The sequence below is a fragment of the Mesocricetus auratus genome, unplaced genomic scaffold (genome assembly GCF_017639785.1).
Source record: "Mesocricetus auratus isolate SY011 unplaced genomic scaffold, BCM_Maur_2.0 Super-Scaffold_100003, whole genome shotgun sequence".
In the NCBI taxonomy this organism is placed as follows: Eukaryota; Metazoa; Chordata; class Mammalia; order Rodentia; family Cricetidae; genus Mesocricetus; species Mesocricetus auratus.
In genome coordinates this window covers 92,606,416-92,633,266 of record NW_024429188.1, presented here as the reverse complement: position 1 = coordinate 92,633,266, position 26,851 = coordinate 92,606,416, and the positions used below count along the sequence as shown (strand labels likewise).

Sequence of the window (26,851 nt, the reverse complement as noted above, 5' to 3'; positions counted from 1 at the left end):
GTATTTCCAAAGGGTTTATCTAAGGTGGGAAGACCTAGCCTAAATGTAAGTGGAATCATCTGTGGACTGGGGCCTGGGGCTGACTAAAACCAGAAAGTAGGACATAGCAAGTTGAGCATCACTATTCCCTTCTCTGTGTCCCCCGGTGGTCCAAATAAAGCCTTCCGTAAGTTTCTTTTTGACAACAGCAAAAGAAAATTCCACTAATACAACTTCCCCAAAGAAAACATTTTTAAAAGAATAATCAGAATGAATTTCAGAATATATGTTTCTTTTCCATGCTCAGCTTTTAGTTTTCCCATTCCATTCACTTATTCAAGTGTTCATTCATTTTTTTCACATAATGTTCATTCAACGCATTATCTACATGCTGAGCAATTATCAACCCAGTGTCCAGTAATGATTTACTAATGGCCTAGGCAGTGTCCTCACCACTGGGAACACAGTGACTATAGGGAGACATGCAGCAACATCCTGACTCCAATGTTTGCCTTGCTGGTGTCATAAAACTGTTCTTTTTCCTTTTTGTTTTCTGGTGATAGGGATGGAACTTAGTGCTTCAAACACATTAGGTAATACTTTGTCACTGACCTACTTACCCTCAACCCCCATTTCCAAACTGCTTTTTGTTTGTTCCGAGACACTCTCACTATGTAGCCTAGTATGGCCTCAAACTCCCAATCCTCTTGCCTGAACCTTTTGAGTGTGTCACTGATGCCAACCATCCCACCCCCACCCCACCCTCCAAATTGAAACTAGAAATTAATTCAAGTTTACTCACTTAGTTTAAGGTTTAAATTAAACCAGGTAGATTAAGGACTCCACATTAGTCACCTATAATTTGATTTTGCGGCTTGATATCATATGGCCAGTCAGGTCTTGCCTTTAAAAAAAACAGAGAGAAGAACACCAAAACCCCCCAAAACAAACCCAAGAGCCTGGAATTGGATGCATACATGTCAGACAGCGAGGCAGCCGATTTAGGTAATTCATGCCAAAAATTAGCTAGAAACAGCTTTACTGCCTGTAAGAACAGCTTGACTGGTGATTCACCATATGATTTAGGTGAGTCATATAACCCCTATGTCTAGGGTTCCTCGGCTGTAAATTACATAGATGGCACAAATGTAATGAGTGAGAGACACAACGGCATGGTATTAAGAGTACCAGAGTAAAAATGAGGGCTCTAGGGTGGTGGAGGTGGCTCAGTGGTTAAAGGCACTTGCAGCCAAGCTTGACCACGTGAGTCCAAGGCCCGGATCCCACATGGTGGAAGTACAGAACTGACGTCCACATCTGTCCTCGCACCTCCACATGTGTTCTGTGGCATGCACACCCACACACATGGGAAATAAATAAACAAATACATGTAACAGAAGGAAAGGCTCTGGTGACTTTGCCTCTCCTCACCTGCATGAATTAGGTAAGTGACCTAACTTCACCGTGGCCTTTTCACTACTTTCAAAATGATAAAGAACGGACCATTTCAGAGGGAAGTTAGAAAACGAAGTAGGTTAGAGTACTTTGGAAATTAGTTTTAGGGATGTACCATGAAATCCTGGGAGAACACAAATTATCATGCCTACACGTTTTACATATTCTTACGGTCACGTTAGAAAACTGATTTCACTTCCCCAAATTCTTATGTGAGAGTCACTGTTGGCTTGCTTCTCTTCTTACAGTGCTGGGGATTGAACCCAGGGCCTCCACCTGCTAGGCAAAGTAGTCTACCACTGAGCTACATCCCTCCCTCCCTATATGAAGGTCAATTAAATGTCATGGTTTAAGAACTCTTTTTAATGATTTTACATAGCGAAAATTTCCCCAAATCCACGTGAGCCATTACACATTTTTTGTGTGTGTGATTTAAGCACAACACATGACCATGTAGAGTGGAAGGCAAAGAGAAAATAGATGTAAAGCATTTTGAGAGCTATGAAAATGACCATGAATGCATTTCATCATCCTACATCCCTGATTAATCAGACACTGGTCCTCAACTGCTTCATTTTGTGTCAAACTAACCTGTAATTAGTTCAATACACTCTAATTAGAGGAATGATCCCTCAGGCTTACAGAGGGTTTATTCCTTTTAACTCTCTTTCATGTATATTTTCTCACATGGCCTTCACAATCTCACAAGGCAGGAGGAACAGAGATGGCTATACCCATGTATGTCTTTTGCCATGCTAATTTCATGTAAGTGAAAAAATATTGGATTATAACTACTGTTAGCACTTGTCTTTTCCATTAATTCTTACAGCTCACATAAAATATATACGAAAAGTTTGTAACAGAAAGCTAAGAAGTAGAATATATCCATTTTAATAATCAAATAAAACGTGGTTGAAAGAAAAACAGGTTTTTCCAGATCTGTTAGGACAGACTCTTAATGATTAACACAAATATTTGCTAATTTTTTTTACTAAGAAAGCCATGATCCATCTATGTTTGAATATTCAATGAAAACTAATTTTAGACTGTTTTCCCCTATTTCAGAGGATGAATTTTAAAAAAGATAAAAGATTTTATAGGGGGTAGGATCTGGAGTCGATTGTTTTAATAGCAGTTCCTTGCAAACATCAGCTGGTGCTCACACTCTCATCTCTCTCTCTCTTGCCTCAACACAACTTTTACTGATCTCATGAAGCAAAGCCTAATTTCTGGAAAAATAAGTTCCAGTATGTAATGAGAAAATACAGTTTTGATGCCTTTGCCAAAAGACAAAACACTTTATGTAAGAAATCCCTAGTATCTGGTAGTGTAATAAAGCTAGAGAATACTTGTACTCAAGGACACAGACACACACACACACACGAGAAATTAATGCACAATGAACGCTTATTTTTAAAATGTACATCAGGGGCTGGAGAAATGGCTCAGTTGTTAAGAACATTGGCTGCTCTTCAAGAGATCCCAAGTTCAATTCCCAGCACCCAGACGGCAGCTCACAACTGTCTGGACTCCAGTTCCAGGGGATCTGGCACCCTCACACAGACATGTGTGCAGGCAGAACACCAATGCATATGAAAACAAATAAATCTTTAAAAAAGAAAGAACTGTATATGGGTAATTTTCAATGTAAAAATACGTATTTTGGGGGTGGGGTGTATAGCTAAGTTAAAGAGTACTTTCCTAGTATAAGTGAATCTCTAGGTTTGATCCTGGGAAATGCTAAGTCTAACTATCTAAATATGTGCATTCATACTGACAGTAAAAGCTACTGAAATAATTAAGTTTTTGAAAGCCAGATGTTGTGGTGCACGTATGCTTGTATTCCCTGCTGGCCAGCCTGAGCTGCATTGGACCCTGTCTCAGAAAGAAATTAGGTTTTGGAACAAGACTGCTGATTCAGTACACAGTATCTCAATTAGTTACATCCTGCGAAGTTTTCCCCAGTTTAAATTCTTCTGTGGAAAGAACAAAATAATGTAAATCTGATTCTCCTGGGTTCTTCATTTGAAACCAGTTAAGCTTAACAAGTATAGCCCCATGCAAAAGACTTTCTGTGCTGTTGTCATTAATTATGAACCAATAGTCTTGGAAATCTCATACAAACTAAGACTTACAATACTAAATAAACTGCCATCTAGCCTTATACCTATCAAGATTATTACTTTAGTTACAATATAGACCTACATGATCTATTGACACAACTCTCATCATCTGTAGACGACTGTGACCTCTGCTTTCTTTTGTGTCATACTTGAAAAATTTCAGAACCGGAAAGCAATCAGAACTGTTAATTATTATGAATTAGAAAGGCCAACTCCTTCCAACTCTGAAATCCTTTCCTTCCAAATTAGTGGCTCCCATTTCACTGAAGTGTTGGCTGTGTGGAACTGCACAAGCTCATCCGGTTGCTGTCACCCACCAGCACTTCCAGCTGAGCGTTCAAATTCTTAACTCTTTCGTTGCTTGATCAAAGGATAGTTTTTAAAAATCGTATTTGTGTACACGATACATGTGTACACGCACAGTGTGTTTCCTAGTATGTATGTGGAAGTCAGAGGAAAACAAGCAGAAGTTGTTTCTTTTCTTCTTCCCTATGGGTTCTGAGGATCGCCCAAGCCATAGCTTGTTGGTGACTTTTACCTTTCAACCAGCTTACCATCTCTTAATAAGATCGTTTAAGGGCAATAAACAATTTGGGATTACTCTGAATTCAGCACTGAGTTACAATGTTATTATTACAAAGTTCAAATATATACTGTATGCAGGAGAACATTTTTTTTGAAAGGGAGCTGGGCACAGTGGTTCATGCCTACAGTCTCAGCATTTAAGAGGACAAGGCAAAAGGATTGCTGAATTTAAATCCACCTGTGACTAGGGATTAAGATCCTACCTCAAAGCCAGATCTGTTGGCAAAGTCTTTTTTGTTTGTTTTTTGATAATAACGATTTTTGACAGTGATAATATTGTCAAAGATTAACCAGTACCTACACAGATGGCCTGAAATACCTTTCTCTTTTTGAAACCAGGGTCTCATGTATCCTCAGTTGACCTGTCTTTCAACATGCTGGGTTTACAGGCAGCACGTGCCATCACACCTGGCTGGAATGTAATTCTTCATTTAAGAACCTGTATTGTGGACAGGACACTAGCCACTTGAAATAGCGACTTGGAAATTTCCATCTAGGGAGCTTGTATCAGACCAAATTGCTTTCACATTCTGAAACTGGCCAGCATGTAGCCTAGCTCATAAAAATCCCATTGCTGCCTGCCTCAATGGCACAGTGGTTCTTGAACTCCTTATTATTTGCATGTTGGACTTTTGATTTTACAGTGACTATATGATCTTTGAACACAAACAAGCTATTCTGTGAGGAGAGTGATGTTAACTATATTTACAATTGTTTTCTGGTACGGGGGATTAAATCTAGCTTCTCATGTATGCTAGGCAGGTGCTATGCCACTGAGCAATACTTCTGGCCCTATTTTAATCTATTTTTTAAAAATATTTATTACCTTTTTTTTGTTTTTTGGAGACAGTTTCTATCTGTGTGGCTCTGGCTGTCCTGAAACTCACACATGCACCACATAGTTCATTATATTTTTAAAAAAAATTTGTGTGCATTGGTGTTTAGCCTACATGTATGTCTTTGTGAGGGAGTCTGACTCCCTGGAACCTGAGTTACAGACAATTGTGAGCTGCCATGTAGGTGCTGGGAATTGAACCTGGGTCCTCTGGAAGAGCAGCCAGTGCTCTTAACCGCTGAGTCATCTCTTCAGTCCCCATCATTAGTTTAATTATGTGTACGATGTATCTCGGAGAGGGTTATGTGTCTGTGTACCTGTGGTTCAGTGGGTAAGGGTACCTGCTGCTAAGCCTGCTGACCTGAGTTCAATCTACCTTAGTTGGTAGAATTTAGCATGTACGGAGTCCTGGGTTTGATCCTCAATGCTACATATATCAGGCAGTCCCAGCACTAGCGAGAGAGGGGAAAGAGGATCAGAAGTTCAAGGTTACTCATCCATACTGAGTTTATGGTCAGTAGCCTGGGTTGATACATGAAATCATGTCTCAACAAAAGAAAATCAAATCCAAAGAAGATATCATTTTAAAGAATAGTGCTTTATTGATAAGTCTTATTCACAGAAAAATAAGCTTTAATCTACAACAAAGGACAGATTATAGAGCAGAAAGCAATTTTCATAAATCTCCATACTGAAAGGTATCCACTAAATGAAAAGTCATAAAATTATATTCACAAATATAATTGTCTCAAAATTCTTAACATAATTATTCACAAAACTAATACAATGACAAAAAAATTGGTCATTCTGTCAGGTGAAGTATAACAACAACAACAAAAAAGCAAACCCAGTCACTACATTAAAGCCATTATTAACATCAAATTTAAAATGCAAGCTTGCTGGTAAGTATTGACAGAGTGATAAAATAAACTTACACAGTCATCTTAAATGTTAACATTAACGATACATAAGCACATAGTAAATGCCAAACATCTGCAAACTTGAGTCTCCAAATGAGAACTCTACCACTCAAGCATTAATGGCGTGTTTCTTAATTTGAAAGTATTAGGGGTTGTCCTGCTGTAACAATTATAAAGCACCATCTACTGTGCAGTGAAATTAGAGTATAATGGAATGGACTGCTGAAAAACAAACACCGGAGAATTCCGAGGACAGGTGGCTGGTGTGGTGTTTCCCAACTTCAAGCCATGTCCCAGGACAGGATCTACATCAGTGTTACAATGAGGGTGGTGGTGCTGAGAATAAGCTAGTAATCTCTAGCAGACAGTCTGCAATGCTATCATGTCAGGAAGGAATCTACGGTGTGCTAAATGTTTCAGAGCCAAACTGAAATACTAGGGTGTGACTAAGTTGATTGTTTCTATTGGGAAAACTCAATTGAATTTAGTAAGAATATTTTTTTCTAGTTTTTAAGAATTTAAATCCTGGAATGCATAAACAGAGGACTGATTAGCAAAGGGGTCAAGACTGGGCTTGTTTAACCCACAGAAACAGATGACCTGAACAAGAGGGAGCTCTTGGACCCCAGAATTATGGCTGGGAGGCCAGCATGGGATTGATCCAGATCCCCTGACTATGGGTGTCAGTGAGGAGGCCTGGGCAATCTATGGGGCCGTGGGTAGTAGATCAGTATTTATCCCTGGTATCCATATGAACTTTGGGTGCCCATCTCACAATGAGAGAGGCTCTCTCAGCCTGGACTCTTGGGGGAGGGCCTAGGCCCTTCCCTGAATGAAATGACAGACTCTGGAGATCTCCCATGAAGGGCCTCACCCTCCCTGGGGAACAGAGTAGGGATTGGGTGGGGGGTTGGGTGGCCTAGTGAGGGAGGCAGGGGAGGAAATGAGGGAGAGGGAGCTGGCATTGACATGTGAAGCAAGCTTGTTTCTAATTTAAAAATATCTAATAAAAAGAATTTAAATATTTATTAAGGATTTATTTATTTACTTATTGCAATTTATAGCTTCATTATAAGAAGCATCCTGAGAAACAAGTAACAGTGACAAAGTTAATATATGAGTTTTGTTTAAGCTTTAAAGATCATTTTTATTTTATGTGTATGTGTGTATGTTTGTATATATGTACATGCATGTAGGTGCCCATGTACCACCAATATTTCTGGCCAAAATAGAGCACCAGAAAGACCAAAGCTGGAGCTAACATTCAGTTGTAAGCCACCCTGTGGGTGCTGGGAACTGAGCCTTGGTCCTATGTAGAAGCAGCAAGTACTCTTAGTGGCTGAGTTATCTTTCCAGGCTGTCTATTAAGCTTTAGTCCAAGTCCTCCATCAAGGAAAACCTATGGAAGGTCTACAAGTTTTAGGATGAATCTGGGCTGTAGTGGCACACACCTTTAATTCCAGCACTCTGGAGGCAGAGGCAGAGGCAGAGGCAGAGGTAGGTGGATGTCTGAGTTTGAGTACAGCCTGGGTTACACAGAGAAACCCTGTCTCGGAAAAAAAGTTTTAGTTTGAGAGTTAATACTTAAAACATTTAAGGTGTATTCTCCTTGAGTTGAGTTCCATCATCTTGGATAAAATGGTTAAGGTAATAAATACTCTTATTATACAGATAAGCTACTTTGTGTGTGTGTGTGTGTGTGTGTGTGTGTGTGTGTGTGTGTATGTATGTGTGTATGTGTGTGTGTGTGTGTGTGTGTGAGTATAGGTGGCATAATGCATATTAGAAGGCAGATAAGCCAAAGGACAACCTTCCTACCTTAACAGGGTCTCTGCTAATGCCTAAGTCAAATTAGCTGGCCTTGGGATTACAGATACTTGGGCTAGTACACCCAGCTTTTATGTGTGTTCTGGAGATCTGACCTCAGGTTGTGAAGCCTATTCGGCCAGCTCATTTCTTTGCGGACAGCTACCTTCTTAAAAAGAGATTTGATTAAATTTGTCCATTTTCTTATTTCTCTAACAGCAATGGTCTACAATCTATTTCATCTCTCCTCTTCTCTTATTCAGTACCCAGGCAGTTACTAGTAAAACAACGATTTAGGTCTAATGGGAATAACAAATGCAGCTAATGCTGGGGTGATAGTTTCCATTCACAAAGCTCAAGATCTAAATTTTACCTACAAAATTAAAACAGAAAAAGTACATTTTAAATAACAAAACAACAAAATGTTATAACAAAGCCAAATCACATTATATTCACTTACTACACTCACCTCACCTCTACCCCTACCAAAGGAAGAGGCAAAATCTAGCAGGAAAGGGAATACTAAGCCATTAATCAAATAAACTCTATTTAATAAACGCCAAACACAAAATTTTGATTAGCACAGTAAATTACAAATAAAACTATTACAAAATAACTTCAAATTTCACATGACTGATATGTAGTAAAATAGGTGGTTACTTCAAAATCCTAGAGTGAACTTTACACAGAAAAGAACATCAATACAGAGATACTGAGAACTCTCGGGGTGGGTGATTTGAATCTGGTAATATTTTGACCTGCCAAGTGACCAATTTTTTGCTGTTATATTGGAAAGGATTCAGTGGGTATTTTTTTGTGAGCTCAGACCAACTCTGGTAAGTCTCCAACAATTTGATTAGAGTTGGAGTGCTGTGATTTTAAGAACCCGAAGTAACAGCATTTTCTAAACAATTCTTAAAATAAACTTGTTAGCCACATCAGCTTCATGAATTCAATTTCGCAACTCATGAAGACAAAAAAAGAGGTCTTGCTTAACTCTCAGCACACAAGTTTGAAAAGGAGAGTTTTAATGAACTGAGGCTCCCAGAACAAGAAAAGCCTTATTCAAAAACAATTCAGTCCTTGAATCCTTGGCGAACAGCTAGATTAAACAAACTACCTACGTGACTTGTACCTGAAGTGTTTTAGGAAACATTTTTTTAAATTAACACTTTTATCCCCTTGTGGAATGCTTTAAATGTAAATTTAAATTTAAACCTTAGTCAATTTAGATCAGGTTCAACTTAATGACTACACAACTGAACCTAAGTAGGAGACAATGAAAAGAATTAAGGATTTTCATGAAAAAAAGCAAAGAGAAAAAAAGGGCAATCATTTACTTAATTCTGCTATTTTCTATTTAAATTTGCAATTAAAATGACATCACTTACCATAGTAGTCAACAGAAGTTAGGAGAACCTAACAATACTCTTTCTCTTAGAAAATACAACAAAAACCTAAATTGTAACAGTTTCACTCTCAAACTGTACTCTGTAGTAAAACAGACCAGTCTCTGTAAGAGGTCTATCATGATAATTGTTTAGGGTAAATTCTGTGTTCCATGAAACATTTAGGTGGATTTTATTCATATTGATTCTTATAAAAGTTGTCAAAAGTATTTAAACAACTACTCTTGTCAGTATGTTGCAATTTCCAAGAGGTCTTAATCTTGAGAAAATATTTTAAAGTATTTACTACCATTACTAGTCAAGAAACAAACACAAAACAATCAGAGACTTACCATTCTGTACTATATACATCTTAATCTTCCTAACAGTAAAAACTCACATGAAACTTTTAGGACACAAAATGACATGAGAATCTCAACAAGGAAAGCTGTCACTAAAACTACAAGCAGCATACAAACATGCTTCTACTTTTACCTACATAAGCAGACATTTGTTTAAAATACTGGGTTAACAAAGATCTTTTAGTAAAGTGACTTAGGCAGGCTTAAACTAGCAAGGATTAAGGATGAATCCTTACTAATTAATTGGAAGATCTGAGACAATATTTTATATTTCATTTTACAAAATCAGAAAGACTTATTTTGAAACAAGATAAGAAGACATGGTCTACCTGTCAGAAAACTACCACTCAGAAATATTTTACATCCACAAAGCAGGCAAAACAAAAACATTTAAATTTCACATTGGCACCAGAAAAGTTAACTGGCCTGCCTTCTTGGATTAGAAAAACTAAAACTGAGCAATAAGTAGTTTTGCAGACGTTTGAACATGCCTAAGCCTTTGAATCAGTAAAATATTTCTAAAAATTCTGATTATATAAAAGTAATACATACTTATATAAAGTTGAAACAGAACAAAATGAAAAACAGAAGGACTCCTATAAGCCCCTCTAAGACCCATACCCCAACCCCCCTCAAGAAAAAACATACTTAAGAGTGTGATGCATATCTTTCCAAATCTTTTTTTTTGTCCTACACAGATATAAAATTCACACTTTGATTTGGCTCAAACTATATATAATGTTTTGCCATTTGTATTTTACATGTACTGTATTTTTGTTGTCTTTTCATGTTAGTATATGCTGGTTAGATAAGCAGTTTGCCATTAAATATCTTTTGGGAGATGGCAAAATCACTTAAAATCATTCATACAAGTATGTTTATAATTGTGAAACAAAATGGACAGACTCCTAAAGCACAGAGACAAACATCTACAAACCAATGTTTATCCTCCCACCAGTGTGGAGCAGTTCATTCCCTGTTCACAATAAACACAATGACCGACTGGGTAGATTAACTCAAATCTCCTTGCTTATACAGAACACTCCATTTGTTAAGCTTATCCAAAAGGAATGAAAAATGCTAGTGATTAATTCACTTACAGAAATCAAGTCAGTGTACTAAAAATACACAAGGTGAAAAGTTATAATATTAAATGCTTCTTTGTCTAAGGCTTTAATTGAGTAAAAAGTTGGAGAAACGATATAGCTAATAACCTGAAAGTTCCAGAAATTCAAAGTTTAGACAGTAACAGTGTTGTTAACATTTGTTTCCACTTGGGAGCAGATGCTAATGGAATGCAATGCTGATTACTTAAAGTTTGCTCACATCACACATTCAATTAAAGAAGAACAAAACATGCCTACTGTGGCTCTGAATTAAGACATAAAAATTTTTTGCTTGAATGTAATGATTGTGTAGCACATGGGACATTTGTCAACTGCTTCGGCACATTGTTTACAAGTGACCAGATGTCCACAAGGAACAAAAACTACCGCAATATTTCTATCCATGCAGATTTTGCAAAGCTTCTCCTCTTGTAGGCGCCTCAGCTGCTCTTCAGTACTAATGTCTGCACAAAGAGAAAAACAACATATACTAGTCTGAGGGCTTGTTGTTTCAATTCATTCAAACACTGAAACGTCCTGTGTGCCAGACACTCAAGTCTTGGGAGACACGAAAATGACTCACACATGGCACACATTCCTAAGTAGTTTGTATGCTAGTGGGAGAGGCTGTGAGCTGCAGCTAGAGAGGTAAGTACAAAGTATAATAAACCTACAGACAAAGTGCTCTGGGACAAGATGAACAAGTTCTCCTGTCCAGCTGGTTGGGAAAGGACTCATGAGGAGGAGGAGGACCATGGTGGAGCAACATTTACGTACAGGCAACAATTTGCCAGGCAGAAAAGCAAGGATGAAGTAAAAGTAACAACATATCTGAAGAGCACTCGTAATTCTCCATGTGAGGGCTAAAGAGAGAAAGAGGAACTAAAGTTGGGTTTGCTTATGTATCAAGGAGATGGTGATAATTACTGGAAATATAAAAGGCGATAGAGGATTTACATTTTCAGGTATATTTGAGATGTCGGCAGGGCATATGTTGAGCATGAGTAGCATATATGATACTGAAGTAGATGCACAGTTGAACTTTTGTCACGACAGATCTGGTGAAAGTCTAACAAATATGCCACAAAACTGTGATTGTAGTCATATATAACAGCAACAAAAATCAACAGTAACAGAGCATAAATATTATGTGCTAGGCACTACAGATAATTACTAATGGTTCATACACCTGGCCTCAAAAGAGAATTCCCTGGTTTTTCCCTTTGCTGTGTGTAGAGGTGGAGTGGGGGTGTCATCGATGTTGGGTATGAAGTTCAGGATATTGTATAGTATTCATTGTACCACATTCTTACCTCTTATAGCATATTTTCAAAAACAAGTTTTCTTTAAAAATAATTTATTGCATTTTATTTATATTTGTGTGGGAGTGTACATTAGAGCATATATGTGAAAGCCAGAGGGCAACTTTTCAAGACTTGGTCCCCTCAGTCCACCACATAGGCTTCAGGATCAGACTCAATCAGGTCTTTAGGCTTCGAAGCAGGTGCCTTTACCCACTGAGCAATTACACCATCCTTGTGAGGTTCTTCCTCTAATTCTAAAGCTTCTAATGCTAGTCACACTCCCATGTGGGAACACTTTGTGTGTGTGTGTGTGTGTGTGTGTGTGTGTGTGTGTGTGTGTATACATATATGGAAACATATGATGCATTTCCCTATATAACTATGCAGCTCCTTTAAAAACAACATGCCGCTTGCCTCCGCCTCCTGAGTGCTGGGATTAAAGGCGTGCGCCACCAACACTTGACTGCTGTTGATGTTTTCAACAGGTCTTGCTATGCAGCCAGGCTAGCCTGAAACTAGTTATCTTACTGCTTCTCCCTCTGAATATGGAGATTATAAATGTGGATCACTGTCCGGCTTTCTCTATAAAATAGAGTATTAGGATGTATTTTAATTCAAAGCTGACTTAATAGTATAACCCTCTCATGTTTTCATGTATGAACAGTTAAGAACATTTAAAACCAAATAGTTTCAGTTACAAAACTTAGATTCTATACAAAACAAAAGCCTCTGTTGTTCTTTGTCTATAACACTCTAACCCAAACAACAGTGGTGATGCATAACTTTAACCTCGACACTTGGGAAGCAGAAGCAGGTAGATCTCTGTGAGTTTGAGGCCAGCATGGTCTACAAAGTGAGTTCCAGCAGAACTAGGGCTGTTACAAGGTAAGAACCCATCTCCAACAATTAAAAAAAACCCTCCTACTTTTAAAATCAAGGCTGGGGATGTTTGTCTAGTATGCACAAGGTCCTAGGCTCAATTCCAAGCACCTCATAAACTAGGTATAGTGCTGCATGCCTGTAATCCCAGAACTTGGGAGGAGGAACATCAGGTCATCTTCACCTATTAAGTAGTTCAAAACCAGTTTGTGTTAGAGACCCTATCTCAAAAAAAAAATTAAAGTGTGACTCCTGTATCAGATCTTCCAAGATTAGGTCAATAAATAACCTGTCATGTAAAGGGGATAAGCTCATAGGGCCCTACTCTTCCCTGAGGATTCATACACAGTTAATGGTTACTGGAGACATTTTATTTAAACTTACAGACACTGAAAAATTACCCATTAAAAAAACAAGGTGGAGAGCACCTGAGAAATAACTCCTGAGGTTGACTTCTGGCCCCTCAAAGCAAAACCCTAATGAAATTCATTGGTTACAAAGGGTGGGGTGGAGGACATGAAATTAGAAGGGGATTAGTGGAAGGAATGGGGAATGAATGTAAGTACATACGTACATGTATGACAACACCCAGAAACCTATCATTCTCGTGTGTGTGTGTGTGTGTGTGTGTGTGTGTGTGTGTGTGTGTAATTGAGGCATTTAAAAATAAAATGGAAAAAAGCTGGTGGATCTTACTTAGAGCTTTATTAAAATGACTCAAGTATAGAAACATTTAAAGAAATTGGGGAAGTGAGGGTTGTGGCTCATTGGTAGAGTACTTGCTTAACATGTAATCAGGTCCTGAGCTAAACATATAGCACTAAAACAAGAAGGGGTATTAAAACCAGCCAGGCTTCTGATTCAGAGAATTAACTTTGTCAAGTGTGACAACAATGTTATATGGACTGAATGCATGTGCTCCTAACATTTATATGTTGCAGCTTTAATGTTCCACATAGTGATGTTGAGAGGAAGGGCTTTAGGAAGAATAATACCGTGCTATTGAACAATGCTTTGGTAAACCAGAAACCATGTATTTTTCCAGAAGATTACAAGTTAACTGAAAAAAATCCTATCATGTAGTGATGTTTCAGCCATCCTAATGTTATGGCATAATGCATCATGTTTGTGATGATGCTGGCATTAACCAACCTCCTGAGCTGCTAGTCATATGAAAGCATAACATACAGTTAATGGTTTACATTATCACCTTACATACTTTATTATGTGAATATACTCCTTCATATAAATGAAACTACCATGAAACAATATGCCATATCATGTCAGCAGAAGCCTCATGGAACACATCATGTTTACAAAATATCTGGATTGCATCAAGAACCCAGATCAAGTGGTTGACACATGCCATCTATGCTTGTATAAGTATATTCGATGACATTCATTCAATGATGAGATTGTTTAACAATGCGTCTCTCAGAATGTATCTTCATTGTTAAGCAATGCACGAATGCAATTAGGTTTGTATGAAATCATGAGCATGAGAACTCTTGGGAGAATTACTAAGGCCCGAGAGGTTATACACACTATTTTGGGAAGGCAACTGTCTGCAGGAAGACCTAGATTTTGGCCTTCTCAGTCTGTGAGAAATGAATGCATTTTGTTTAAGCTACCTGTTTTGTGGAATTTTGTTATAATATACTGAGAAACACAGCACTGAGGGCATAATTTAAAAAAATAGCCTTCTATGGTAAATATATAAAAGTATCTGTAGATGATGATACACAGGATGTCTTATATTTACTTTGAAGTGCTAAGACCAGAAAGATAGGAGAAGATGAGAATCAAGATGAGAAAGAGGTGCTTATTATTATTAAAGCTGATTCACTGTTCTTTCCACTTCTGTGTATGTTTGAAATTTATCATAATAAGAGTAAAAATGTTTATCCCATGGGGTATTATAAAAAGGAAATGAATGGGCTGCAAAGTTATTTTTCTTTAAAAAAAAACAATGCATACCTTTCTGCAATGAAGTCTGACTTGACTCGTCCTGTGTATTATCTTTCTGAGCACTCACTAGATCTGCAATCAGAACCTCAAGGGATAGATAGCTGCTCCCAGATGTTTGGATCTTTTCTTCCATTGTTTTCTTAATGTCCCTGAAACTGAATCCCATTCGTATAGCTTCTTGTACCATAGGATTCTGGAAGATGGTATCATCTGAAATCAAAGTTGGGTGGATAAAGAACATAGTAGAAACAAGTATTTTCATTAACATGACTAAACAGCAAAACAGTTTAGGGCTTTAAGACTATGATATGGCTGAGGAGTAGTTTACTGGTAGAGTGCTTGCCTACTATGTATGTTGTGGCTCTGATTCCCAAACTTGAAAAGAAAAATGCAAGATAGGTAAGACAGGTATCCAGGGGATGAGGATAGGGCTGTCGGAAGAGTGCTTGCCTAGTATACTTGCAGCCCTGGTAATTAATCCCCAGCAAAACATTAGCCTAGCGTGGTAGTGCAAACTAGAAGGACTAAGAGTTTGAGGACATATTCAGCTATCTACCAAGTTCAAGGCCAGCCCAAGATACACTAGGCCCCGTCTCAAAATAAAGCAAAACAATAAAGACTGATACACTCATATATGAAATATAGACACTTGAGCCTACATAGATGATTCCACATATGGTAAATGTTGAAAACAGTTAAAACTAGTATTTGTCAGGGCCCAGCAGTAGGAAAATGGAGAACGACTGATGATGGGTACGTACAAGGTCTCTTTCTGGGGTGATGGCAATTAAATAGTAATGGCTGTACAATCTGGTGAATACACTAAAAATTGTATGCTTTATCAAGTCAGATTTTGCTATTCGAGTTATATTTTAGTTTACAAATATTAATCCAATCCCAGAGCAAGAATATCATTAGTCATATAAAGAAAAGTGAGCATTTTAAGGATGATTAAACACCAAACATTCTCTAGAAATATTATGAAACCTTTGTCTTTGTAGGCTGGAACTGAACTTTTACATGCTAGATAAACATACTATCACTGAAACACAACCCTAGTTCTAGATGTCTTTGATTTCCCAGAATAAATTTAAAAATGTACGCTAGAACATTCATACAACAAGGACATCTGTTCCACTATGTTCATAGCAGCATTATTTGGAAGCAACCTAGATGCCCCTCAACTGAAGAGTAGATAGAGAAAATGTGATACATTTACACAATGGAGTACTATTCAGTAGAAAAAACAATGGAATCCTGAAATTTGCAGGCAAATGGCACTAGAAGAAACCATCCTGAGTGAGGTAACCCGGTCACAAAAAGAGAAACATGGTATGTACTCTCTCATATATGGATTTTAGACATAGATCTGGGGAGTGCCAGCCTACGAGCCTATGGCCAGAGAGGCTGGGGAACAGAACCTTCATCCAATGGCTGATGGAAACAGAGGCAGACTCCCACATTTAAACACTGAGCTGAGGTCAAGGAACCCAGTGACAGAGAGGGAGGAATGATGAGCAAAGGGGTTAAGACTGGGCTGGTTTAACCTCCAGAAACAGCTGACCTGACAAGGGTTAGTTATTGAATCCAAGACATATGGCTGGGAATCCAGCATGGGACTAAGACCCCCTGAATGTGGGTGTCAGTGAGGAGGCCTAGGCAATCTATTGGGCCTTGGGTAGTAGATCAGTATTTATCCCTGGCATACAAATGTACTTTGGGTGCCCATCCCACAATGAGAGATGCACTCTCACCATGGACTCTTGGGGGAGGGTCTAGGCCCTGCCCTGGATGAAATGACAGACTATGGACACCCCCATGGAGGGCCTCATCCTCCCTGGGGAAATGAGGGGGTGTTGGGGGGGTTGGTGGGAGGGTGTGGGAGGAGGGGAGGGAAAGGGAGAGGGACCTGGGATTGACATGTGAAGCAACCTTGTTTCTAATTTAAATTTAAAAATAAAAATTAAAAAAGTATGCTAGACAAAAATGATTTTTTAACTTTGTTATTGCTGCCAAATCCATACCAAGTAATGTAGCTCTATATTTCAAGCATATTTATGAATACATGTAGTATTCTTCTGCCTTGTAATCCTTGACACCCAAAACAGATGATGTTACAACGTCATAGAATAAGGATTTACCAGGTACTCTAAATAAAACCTTGTATTTTGAAATATATTGCCTCCACTGAAAAATGAGATCTAAAAACACAAAACAAAAGGGACACCAGAGCTAGGTATGGTAGTACATACCTTTCATTTCACCATTCTGGAGGCAGAGGCAGGAAATTATCTGTGAATTTGAGGCCAGTCTGGAGGGACTTCATAGTGAGTTTCAGGACAGTCAGAGCTATACAGAGAAATCTTGTTCCATAATACAACCTCCACCACCACCAAAACCCCATAAATAACCCCACCAAAAGTTAAATCTAAAATGTGCTATGGGATTTAGAAGACATTGTTTACAGTTCTAGTTCTATTAATAATTTATAATGTTATATGCCTTTAATCCCAGTACTCAGGAAGCAGAGGCAGGCAGATCTCTCTGAGTTTGAGGCCAGCCTGGTCTACACAGGGAGTTCCAGGATAGCCAGGGCTACACATAGAGGAACCTGACTTGAAAAACAAAATGAGATAACAACAAAAACACAATTTATAATGTGGCTGTGGGTAGCTCATATAACCCACACACATTAAACAAACAAACATTAAATAAATAAATGGAACCAAGATTTAAAACCCAAACTTCCAGTATCTTCAGTGCTTGATATGTTTTCCTCCCTTACTCTCTTTTTTAAACCCATGCCATGAAGCCCAGACCAGCCACAAATTTGTAATTCTCCTGTTTTATCATTCTGGGTGCTAGGATTACAGATTTGAGACACGATATCTGGCTTTCTTTCTTTTTCCTTATTTTTGTTTTTCAAGACAGAGTTTTTCAGTGTTACAGCCCTGACTGTCCTAGAACTTTCTCTGTAGACCAGGGAACTGAAGAGATCCACCTGTCTCTGCCTCCCAAGTACTGGAACTGAAGGCATCACCACCACCACCCTGCAACACCTGGCCTTCTGTTAACATCCTCACTACAGAAATATATGATATATAAAATTATAAGTACTTCATAAATTTAAAGCAACCCCATTAAACATACTATAATAATTTGGTCACAAAATTAAACATTTATTTTAATAAGCATATTTACCAATTCTTTTAGTTAGCAAAGGTGTTTTTTCAGCTGTTCTTACCTAAAATAGAAATATGAATGGGAAGAATTCAATTTAGTAGAAAGCAATTATCTCAATTTGAAAACTTAATAAACTTAAAACAAACTGACTTTATCATTTAAAACATGACTATTCACAAGGACATAGCCTGGTGGACTAGAAGGAAGTTAAGACTATTTAATCCAATATCACTACTTCACAGACAAGAAGGTGAGGGTCAATGAGATCACTTGACTTTCTGGACAGGAAACAAACACAACTAAACTAAAAAACTAACAGTAGAACTATTAGGTCAACTCTAAACTCCCATTCTAGTCCAGGGTCTTCCCACATTTTACTAATGCTTTGACTACCCTTGTCCTGTCTATCTATTCAGATACATTTTCATAGTTTTTTATACCAGGGTGTTGTTTATGATAGCCAGATAAGGTATAACTGGTATTTCGCAGTTTTAAATACTATGGCTCAGCAGTGAGAACACTTGCTGCTCTTGCAGAAAACCAGAGTTCAGTTCTCAAGAATCCATACTGGGCAGCTCACAGCTGCCTGTAGCTGTAACACCAGCTCTGCAGATCTGATGGCCTCTTGCTTTTCTTAGGTACCTGAATAACACGTGGTGCTCAGGTGTGCACACAGGCACACATACACAATCAATCAATCTTTTTTGTAAGGTGAAAACTGCCAGGCATGGTGACACACTCCTTTAATCTCAGCACTCAGGAGATACATCTCATGGGTTTTCAAGGCCAACCTGGCCTTTAAGAAAAAAAATAAGTAGAAACTATTTCTGAGTGGAAAGTACATTACACAAAAGCCTGATTTCTGAAGGCTAAATTATTTTACTATTTTAAGTTCCTTATACCCACTCTGTCCATAGTGATACATTATTTTGTTTTCATCTCTCAAAAAACTTTGCTTCAGAGTTAAGAATTAGAAGCTTTCTTCAAGTTCTCCGCTTTTAAAGTTTACTACACATTAATTATAGTAGTATACCATACATTTCACTGGAAGAAATCATTAGAAAAACAAAATAACAGGCAACTTACCAAAGATTCCCCAAGTGAATGGGTTAAATGGATATTACTGATATATTCTTGCCCCTTCTCATCCAATAGATATTTACACCTAAAAGATTAAAGACGTTAATCTCTATTAGCTGATAAATTAGTGAACTATTGATAAAGCCAGTCCTCATGTGATTCAAGCTAGTCTCAAACTTGCTATTTAGCCAAGGATGACCTCAGACATCTAATCCTCCTCCTACATATCTCACTTGCTGGGAGTATAGGCAGCAATAGGCACAAATCACCCTAGTCTGTTAAAAATACAACCTTTTCTTTGAGATAGGGTCTTGATAAATTGCCCGGGCTGGCCCCGACTGAGCTTTCTAACCTAAACAGGCCTTGAAATTTCCTATCTTATCAGACTCCTAAATAGCTGAGATTAAAGGCCTTAGATTCACTGTTTCTAGGGACCCACAAAGCAAACTGCTACCCAGTTCCTTATCCAGTTGTCATTTCAAGGCTAAAATAATGCTATTATCCACGCTATCAATATCAATTTTAGAACTTTCAATTTTCAAGCAAGAGTTACTAAATTAGCCAATTTTGGTGGTATATGCCTGTAATTACAGCACTTGGGAGGCTGAGTAGGAAGGCTACATGAAAATCAGGCTATCCTGGGCTACATAGACAGAACCTGTCCCCAAAAAGAAAGGAAAAAAACAGCCAAATGAGAGTCATATGCCAGGTATGATGGCAAACATCTGGAATATATGTACATAGGGGGTTAAGCCAAGAAAATCAGAAGTTCAGAACCACCACTGGCTACATAGTGAATTCTTGCTAGTGTGAGCTCCAAGAGTCCCTGTCTCAAAAAGGAAACAAACAAAAAGGCAGGCATGATACCACACCTCTATAATACTCAAGAGGCAGAAGCTGGAGCTGCCACAAGTTTTAAGTCCAGCCTGGCCTACATAGGAAGTTGTGGCCAGTTAAGGCTACATATAACAAGTCTCCGTCTCTCTCTCTCAACAGGTAAAAGAAGCTATTAAATTAGTGTCCTCACACTGACCATTGGGGGGGAGGGTTTATCTGTGTAGCCCTTGCTGGCCTGAAACTCAAGAGATCCACCTGCTTCTGCCTCCTGAGTGCTGGGAAGAAAGGCACAATCTTATCTTATATACCAATCCCAGTTCCTTCTCCCTCCTGTCCTCTCACTCCCCTAACCATCTCGCCACCCCTCGTCCAATCCATTCCTCCAGAGGGCGAGGCCTCCCATGGGGAATCAACAAAGTCTGTCCTATCACTTGAGACAGGACCAAGACACTCTCCTCCTATATCTAGACTGAGAAAGGTTCTCTCTTCATAGGGAATGAGGTTCCAAAAGGCCTGGGGTAAATCTTTTTTTTTTTTAACCAATACTGAACACGTAAAATCTTAGTTTTTATTTTCTCATTTAATTTTAAGGCTGCTTAAGGAAGACTCTTTTCAAATGGTTCTTCTAACATTTTAAGATGGATTATTTTATATATTAGAAACTCATACAACTTATATAGCTGAGTGCTTTATTTTACAGAGGCAAGATGACAAAGGAACTGAGTGAGACAAAAGAGTTTCACGATGGAGGCCACTGGAAGACATTAATTCCAGGCCAACCTGAGCTAATCTAATGTGAGAAACTGTTTCAAACTAAAACCAAACAAAACCCAAATAAAAATATACATCATGACAGCTCTTCAGGACTTCTCATGGTACCATGGGCTCAGGTTAATCGCCAAAGAGTATACTTCTGAATAAAAAGGATATATTTTTGTATAGTATACTAAACAAAAAGTACACATTTTTGCTGGGCATTGGTGGGCACACGCCTTTAATCCCAGCACTTGGGAGGCAGAGACAGGTGGATCTCTCTGTGAGTTCGAGGCCAGCCTGGTCTATAAGAGCTAGTTTCAGGACAGTCTCCAAAGCCACAGAGAAACCCTGCCTCAAAAAACCAAAAAAAAGTACACATTTTTTAATTTGGTGTTTAGAAATGAAACCCTCTAAGTATCGTATGATATATGAACAGTGAATGTCTTGGTTACCAGAAGTCTTAGGTGGGTTTTTTTGCTTACAAAGTAGGTGACCCCATTTCTATAAACCTGGTGTGAATTTCAAGCCATTGTGAAGGCAAAAATAGTTGAGGTGAAAAGTAATTCAAATCTTTCCACTGCACAATGTCCAACTTGCCTATTACTGACTGAACAATTAAGAATCTTACCCTGGGTACCACTTAGCATGCTGTTCCCAAGGGTCTTCACTTGGCTTCCAATCCGTGAGCCCTCCTCCACAGTGAAAGCACTTCACTTTATCACCTTCTCCTAAGAAAACATGCAAGTAAAACCATGCGTATCTGTGCAAGTAGGCACTTTCAGAAAACCGCCCATTCCAACATTTAAGGGGGGCCTAACTTACATAAACTTTCATGGCTTAAAGGAAAACACTCACATTTCATCTAGATATGATGTTTATCATTTGAGGGGAAATACATACTAAATTCACCATCTCAATATGGGGTGCTTTGTGGAAGACAACAAAGTAAAATCAAAGTTTTATGTTAGAAACTACAACTGTTACATTCTTTCTAGTGTATGTCATTTGGGCCATTACTATTACACTTACTTCATCAAACTGAAATTTGTACAAGTTATATTCCAAATGTTATCTACAATAAAATTCAGCAGAAATTACAAAGTAAGTGTCTTTAAGGATAGAGCTCTCTGACATGAAAAAGATCTTCAAGATTACTATGTTATACAAATGAAAAGATTTGAAATAATTCGTATTTTGAATTTGGCATTATTCAATCTTAAAATAAATGGGCCAGGCATGTAGATATAAAATATTACTAGAAGCCGCCATACTACTGGGTTTTCTTGAGACGCATACAGGAACTCTTTCAAAAATACTCTGAAGCAGTAAGGCCTAATACAGGGTAGCTTTCAAATATGTAGTGTATGTTAAAGAAAGATGTTACTTTTTCTTTGGTTTTTTGAGAGAGTATCATGATGTAGCCCAAACTGCCCTCAAACTCATTCCTTCCTCAGCCTATGGATTGCTGGAATTACAGGTACGTGGCACCATGCTTAGCTTGATGTCAGTTTACCATGAAGCAAACTAAATTGTCTGTTAACTCTGTTTATAGGGTTTTGGTAAAGCTTAGAGAAAATCCATGTAATAAGTATGTTGAGCATACAGAGTAGATGTTTGATAAATTATTACTATTAGACCCATTATCTATCAGGAATTGATACCATCTTTTTTTCTTCTCTCAACTCAACCCTCAAACAAACATATGAACACAGATCTGACTCATAATAGCATAGACTTTTAAACATAAATTCAGTAATGACATTGAAGATTTAACATATGAGTTTAGAGAATGATATTGATGATAAGCAATCCTGAAAACTTATGCCTAAATATTTATCAGCTGAGAAGACTAAAGGCAATGGTTTTCTTTTTAGGAGCCCTATGACAGCTGGAAGATAATTTACTGGTTAAGTTTACCTAAAGCATAAAATCCAGCTCTTGCAAGCTGCTCCTTGTTAACTGAGTATATCCATGTTCCAAAAGTAACGATCCGTGCTTCATAGTCTGCCATGGCTGGATTTCTTGGAGAATTTGCCGAATTTGGGAAATTCCTATCAGAACTCACACCAGATTCACTTCGAACATTAACATTTCGGCCCAAAACAAAGAAGCAATTGGGGAAGTGTCTCCTGTGCTCTGACCAGGCACGATCACAGGGTTCCCAATTTTTCAGTTTTCCACCACAACAAAAGCACTGCACTTGATCATCAATCCCTGTGTAGTAGAGTCCAGCACTGGCTAGCTCTCTGGGGGTTAAGTGGGCATAGTCTGGCCAGTTCAGAAAGGACTTCAATCTGGCTTCTTCACTACACATGGCAGGGTTCCTCGGGTATATGGTATCTGAAATATCTACAACCTGTCCAGTTCTCAAAAGATAATCCGCATGAGTCTCAGATGGCCTGTCAAGAGCAAAATGATTTCTGTTTCCCACATAGTTTTCAGCTTTGTACTGGCCATTTTGGATACCAGGATTTGTAGACTGTGTGGCACTGTTTTCAAAATAAAAACCATTGATAAATCTGCAATTTGGGGATATTTGCCTGTGTCTTCCAACAGCTGAGTCTCCGTATTGCCATCTATCTACTGCCACACGACAACTAAAGCACTGTACAGTATCTCCTTCACCAGTATAAAGAAACCCTGCTCGTGCCAATGTTGAAGCTGAAACAGGGCTACCACTTGGAAAGTTAGCAAATGTTTTTAATCTATTAAACTCTTCTACAAATTCTTCATCCTTATTGGTGTCTGCAGGTACACAAGTTCTAGATCCTTCAAAACTGTTAAAAGTCATCTTCTCTTGAAAATAGGACTTGTCCACCTTTTCTAAAAAGAGAACATTGCATTAGGAAATCCAAAACACATAACAAAAGTAACATATTTCTGATACTAAGCACTAACAAATTATTCAGTGATAACATAAAAACAGTGTTGTAATCACTAAGACATATTTAACTCTAAACACTAGAGCCTTACATTACTACTTGAGTTTTAAAATCTGGTGCTTTTATTTTTTCTCTTTCAGTGTTAAGGTTTCACACAATGCCAAACACACACTCTAACACAGAACTATAAGCCAGCCTGTTTCTCTCTTATTTATTGTGGTCTTGGATATCCATCTCAGGGCCTTTTGCATTTTAGCCAAGTGCTCTCTACAAATGAGCCTCAATCTCAGTCCCACTTTCTCTTTTGATGGAAAACAATATGTAAACAAACAGTAGAGTTACGAATCTTAAGTACTCACTTTATAGAAATATGGAAACTACGACACAGAAAAATTATAAATATTAAACATGTGAAGCAATTAATTAGGAAAAACATGAATGCAGCATAAAACATGCAGATGATTAAAGACTATGCATAATAGTTATAATGAGTCATTTCATATTCAAGGCATCAAAGTTCAATTTTTACTATTTAAAAAGAAATGAATGTTTAGAATGCTCATGGATTAATTTAAAATGTATTTTTCCTTGCACAGCAAAAAAAGTGCTCTGGCGGATGCCATGCCCAAGGGTATACAGGAAGTACAAATTAAACTCCTGCATTTAAACAAAAGGAGGGCCAAGTCAGGTGGTGGATCTGGGAGGAGTTGGGGAGGTGACTATGATAAAAATGCAATGCATAAAATTCTCAAAGAACTAATACAAATAGTAAACATTGTATTTACAATTATTGGTTTCAGCATTTGAAGGATATCAAACGCTTCTCATTTTCATGTATAGAGTCCACTTTTGCTGGAAGTATACCATTCCTGATTTTGCGTGTGCGCGTATACACACACACACACACACACACACACACACACACACACACCCTATATACCCAAATCTTCCAGGCAGATAATGGCCTAAGAAACATTCTAAATACTCAAAGATATTAATTGAAGTTACTTTTGCTATCAACATCTGTTGGTCAGGGAACAGCCTGTTTAAATGGAAGAGAATTTAACACTCATTACAGTTGCCAAATTACAACTATGTGATGCTTAGCCCAAATAACATACCGAAAGGAGTCAGCTGTGTTATGGGAAGAGTGGCAAGACAGTTTGTCCTCCAACACGGTAAAGTGCTAAATGATGCTACTAATAATTGCATAAGGATAACAGGCACAAATCATGGTCACCTTAGGCAAAGCAGACAGAAAAACATGTGGTCACCTCAGTTACAAGACAAGCTGGTTCTCCAGAATCTTCCACATTGCCATACTGTCCTCAGTATGTTTGCCAAATGTAAAATAAACAAATGACTAAAACTCAAATAACAGCAAAAAATGAAAGATCCTGATGTAAAAATGAATACATAGCCAGGTATTTCTCAAAGGGGAATGTACAACCACACCAAACACCAGGAGAATGCAAATTAAAGTCACAATGAGGTATCACCTCACAACTATTAGGATAGCTATTATTTGAAAGACAAAAACCAACAAATGCTGCCGAGGATATGAAAAAGATAGACCTGCAAACAGGAATGTAAACTAGCACTGCTGCTATGGAACACAAAATGGAGACTCTTTGAACAATGCACGGGGCCATCTCTCCAGCCCCTAAATTGAGCTCAGTCATTAAGAGTTCTGTTCCCAGCATCAATATCCACATCAGGCTGCTTACAATCACCTGTAACTTCAGCTTCTGGGGATCTAATGCCTCTGACCTCCTTGGGAACCTACACTCACATGCACACAATCATAGGCACACACACACACACACACTTAAAAATAAAAGTTTCAAAACCAACTAGACAATGATGGAGATTTGCTAATGTAGTAGAGTACTTACCTAACCCTGGGTTTAACCCTTAGCACTACATAAACTGGGTATGGTAGTACACCAAGAATCTCAGAATTTCAAGCTCATTCTCAGCTACGTAACAAGTTTTAGGCCAGTCTGTGACAACCAATCTCAAAGACAGAGACGGCTCGAACACAGGAGCTAGGGCATACATCCAGGGAAGTAAAATCAGTATGCTGAAGAGGCACCTGTATTTGCACACTTATTACAGCACTATTTGTATGTAGGTGACCATTGTGGAATAGGCAAAAATGTATTATATGTATACAATATAATACTTAGCCTTAACAAGATAACAACTCTACCATTTGCAGAAACATAAATAGAACTGGATGAAATTATGTGAAGTAAAACATGTCAGCTACATATGTGGAAGCTAAAAGGTTAATAGGCACAAAGGTGTAGTTGAACAGAAGTAACTTACTTTCTTTCCTTTTTGTTTGGAGACAGTTTCACTACACAATCCAGGCTGGCCTCCTATTTACTGCCTAAGCCTTCAGAGTCCTGCGGTTAGAGGAATGTATCACCAAAACCTGCAGGAATTCCTTTTTGGGCTGGGAAGATGGCCCAGAGTTCAGTTCCCAGCAACCACCTATAATGAGATCTTATGCCCTCTTCTGGCATTCAGTCAGAACATTGTATACATAATAAATAAGTAAATCTTTAAAAAAAGAATTCCTTTTTCCTGTTTCGTGTGTGGGTGAGTGTGCAAACGCAGGCCTGTGCATGTGGAAACCTACTGGTGATATTGGGAATTATCCCCAATTTCCCTTCCTTCTCATACTTTGAGACAAGATCTCTCAATCAAGCCTAGACCTCACTGATAATGTCTAGTCTGTTAGCCAGCTTGCCCTGGAGAGACTGTCTCCTACTCTGGAATTAGGAGTGTGCCACCATGCCCACACAGCATTTAGGTTCTGAGAATCAAAACTCAGGTTCTCATACTTGCATAGCTTATGGTTTAGCTACTGAGACATCTATGCAGCCCTGATTACTAACGTTCTGTAGTAACCTAGGAAAACTATGGTTGAAAATAATTAGCTAGATACTTCAAAATAGTTAACACACAAGCTTTGAATATTCTCAATGCAAAGATAATATCTGAAATAAGAGACATTATTTAATGCATATTTCCCATGTAGTAAACACATGACACTATACCACATATACTTATAATTACTGTGCCAATTAAAAATATATTTTAAGGGCTGGAAAAATGGCTCAGCAGTTAAGAGCACTACTTGCTCTTCCAGAGGATCAGGGTTCATTTTCCAGCACCCACATGGCAGCTTATAGTTGTTTGTTACTCCATTTCCAGAGGATCCAACACCCTCACACAGGCATACATGCAGGCAAAACACCAATGCACATGAAATAAAATAAATCATTTAAAGAAGCTGTGTGTGTGTGTGTGTGTGAGAGAGAGAGAGAGAGAGAGAGAGAGAGAGGTAGAGAGAGAGAGAGACAGACAGACAGACAAAGACAGAGAGAGAGTG

General features: G+C 38.3%; 1 protein-coding gene across 4 annotated transcripts in view; it reads right to left on the bottom strand.

Annotated features, from left to right (window-relative positions):
• Positions 1-7,023: 7,023 nt before the first annotated feature.
• Positions 7,024-26,851, bottom strand: part of LOC101824803 (X-linked inhibitor of apoptosis) — a 42,517-nt gene continuing 22,689 nt past the window's right edge. For all 4 annotated transcript variants that reach the window (XM_021231038.2, XM_005076824.4, XM_040744564.1 and 1 more), the window contains 6 exons: positions 22,484-23,389; positions 21,195-21,294; positions 18,980-19,058; positions 17,912-17,954; positions 14,720-14,920; positions 7,024-11,023 (listed from right to left, as the gene is read on the bottom strand). In XM_021231038.2, coding sequence (XP_021086697.1) covers positions 10,830-11,023; positions 14,720-14,920; positions 17,912-17,954; positions 18,980-19,058; positions 21,195-21,294; positions 22,484-23,357 — 1,491 coding nt within the window. In that variant the 5' untranslated portion in view covers positions 23,358-23,389 and the 3' untranslated portion in view covers positions 7,024-10,829. The remainder of the gene's footprint in view (positions 11,024-14,719; positions 14,921-17,911; positions 17,955-18,979; positions 19,059-21,194; positions 21,295-22,483; positions 23,390-26,851) is intronic.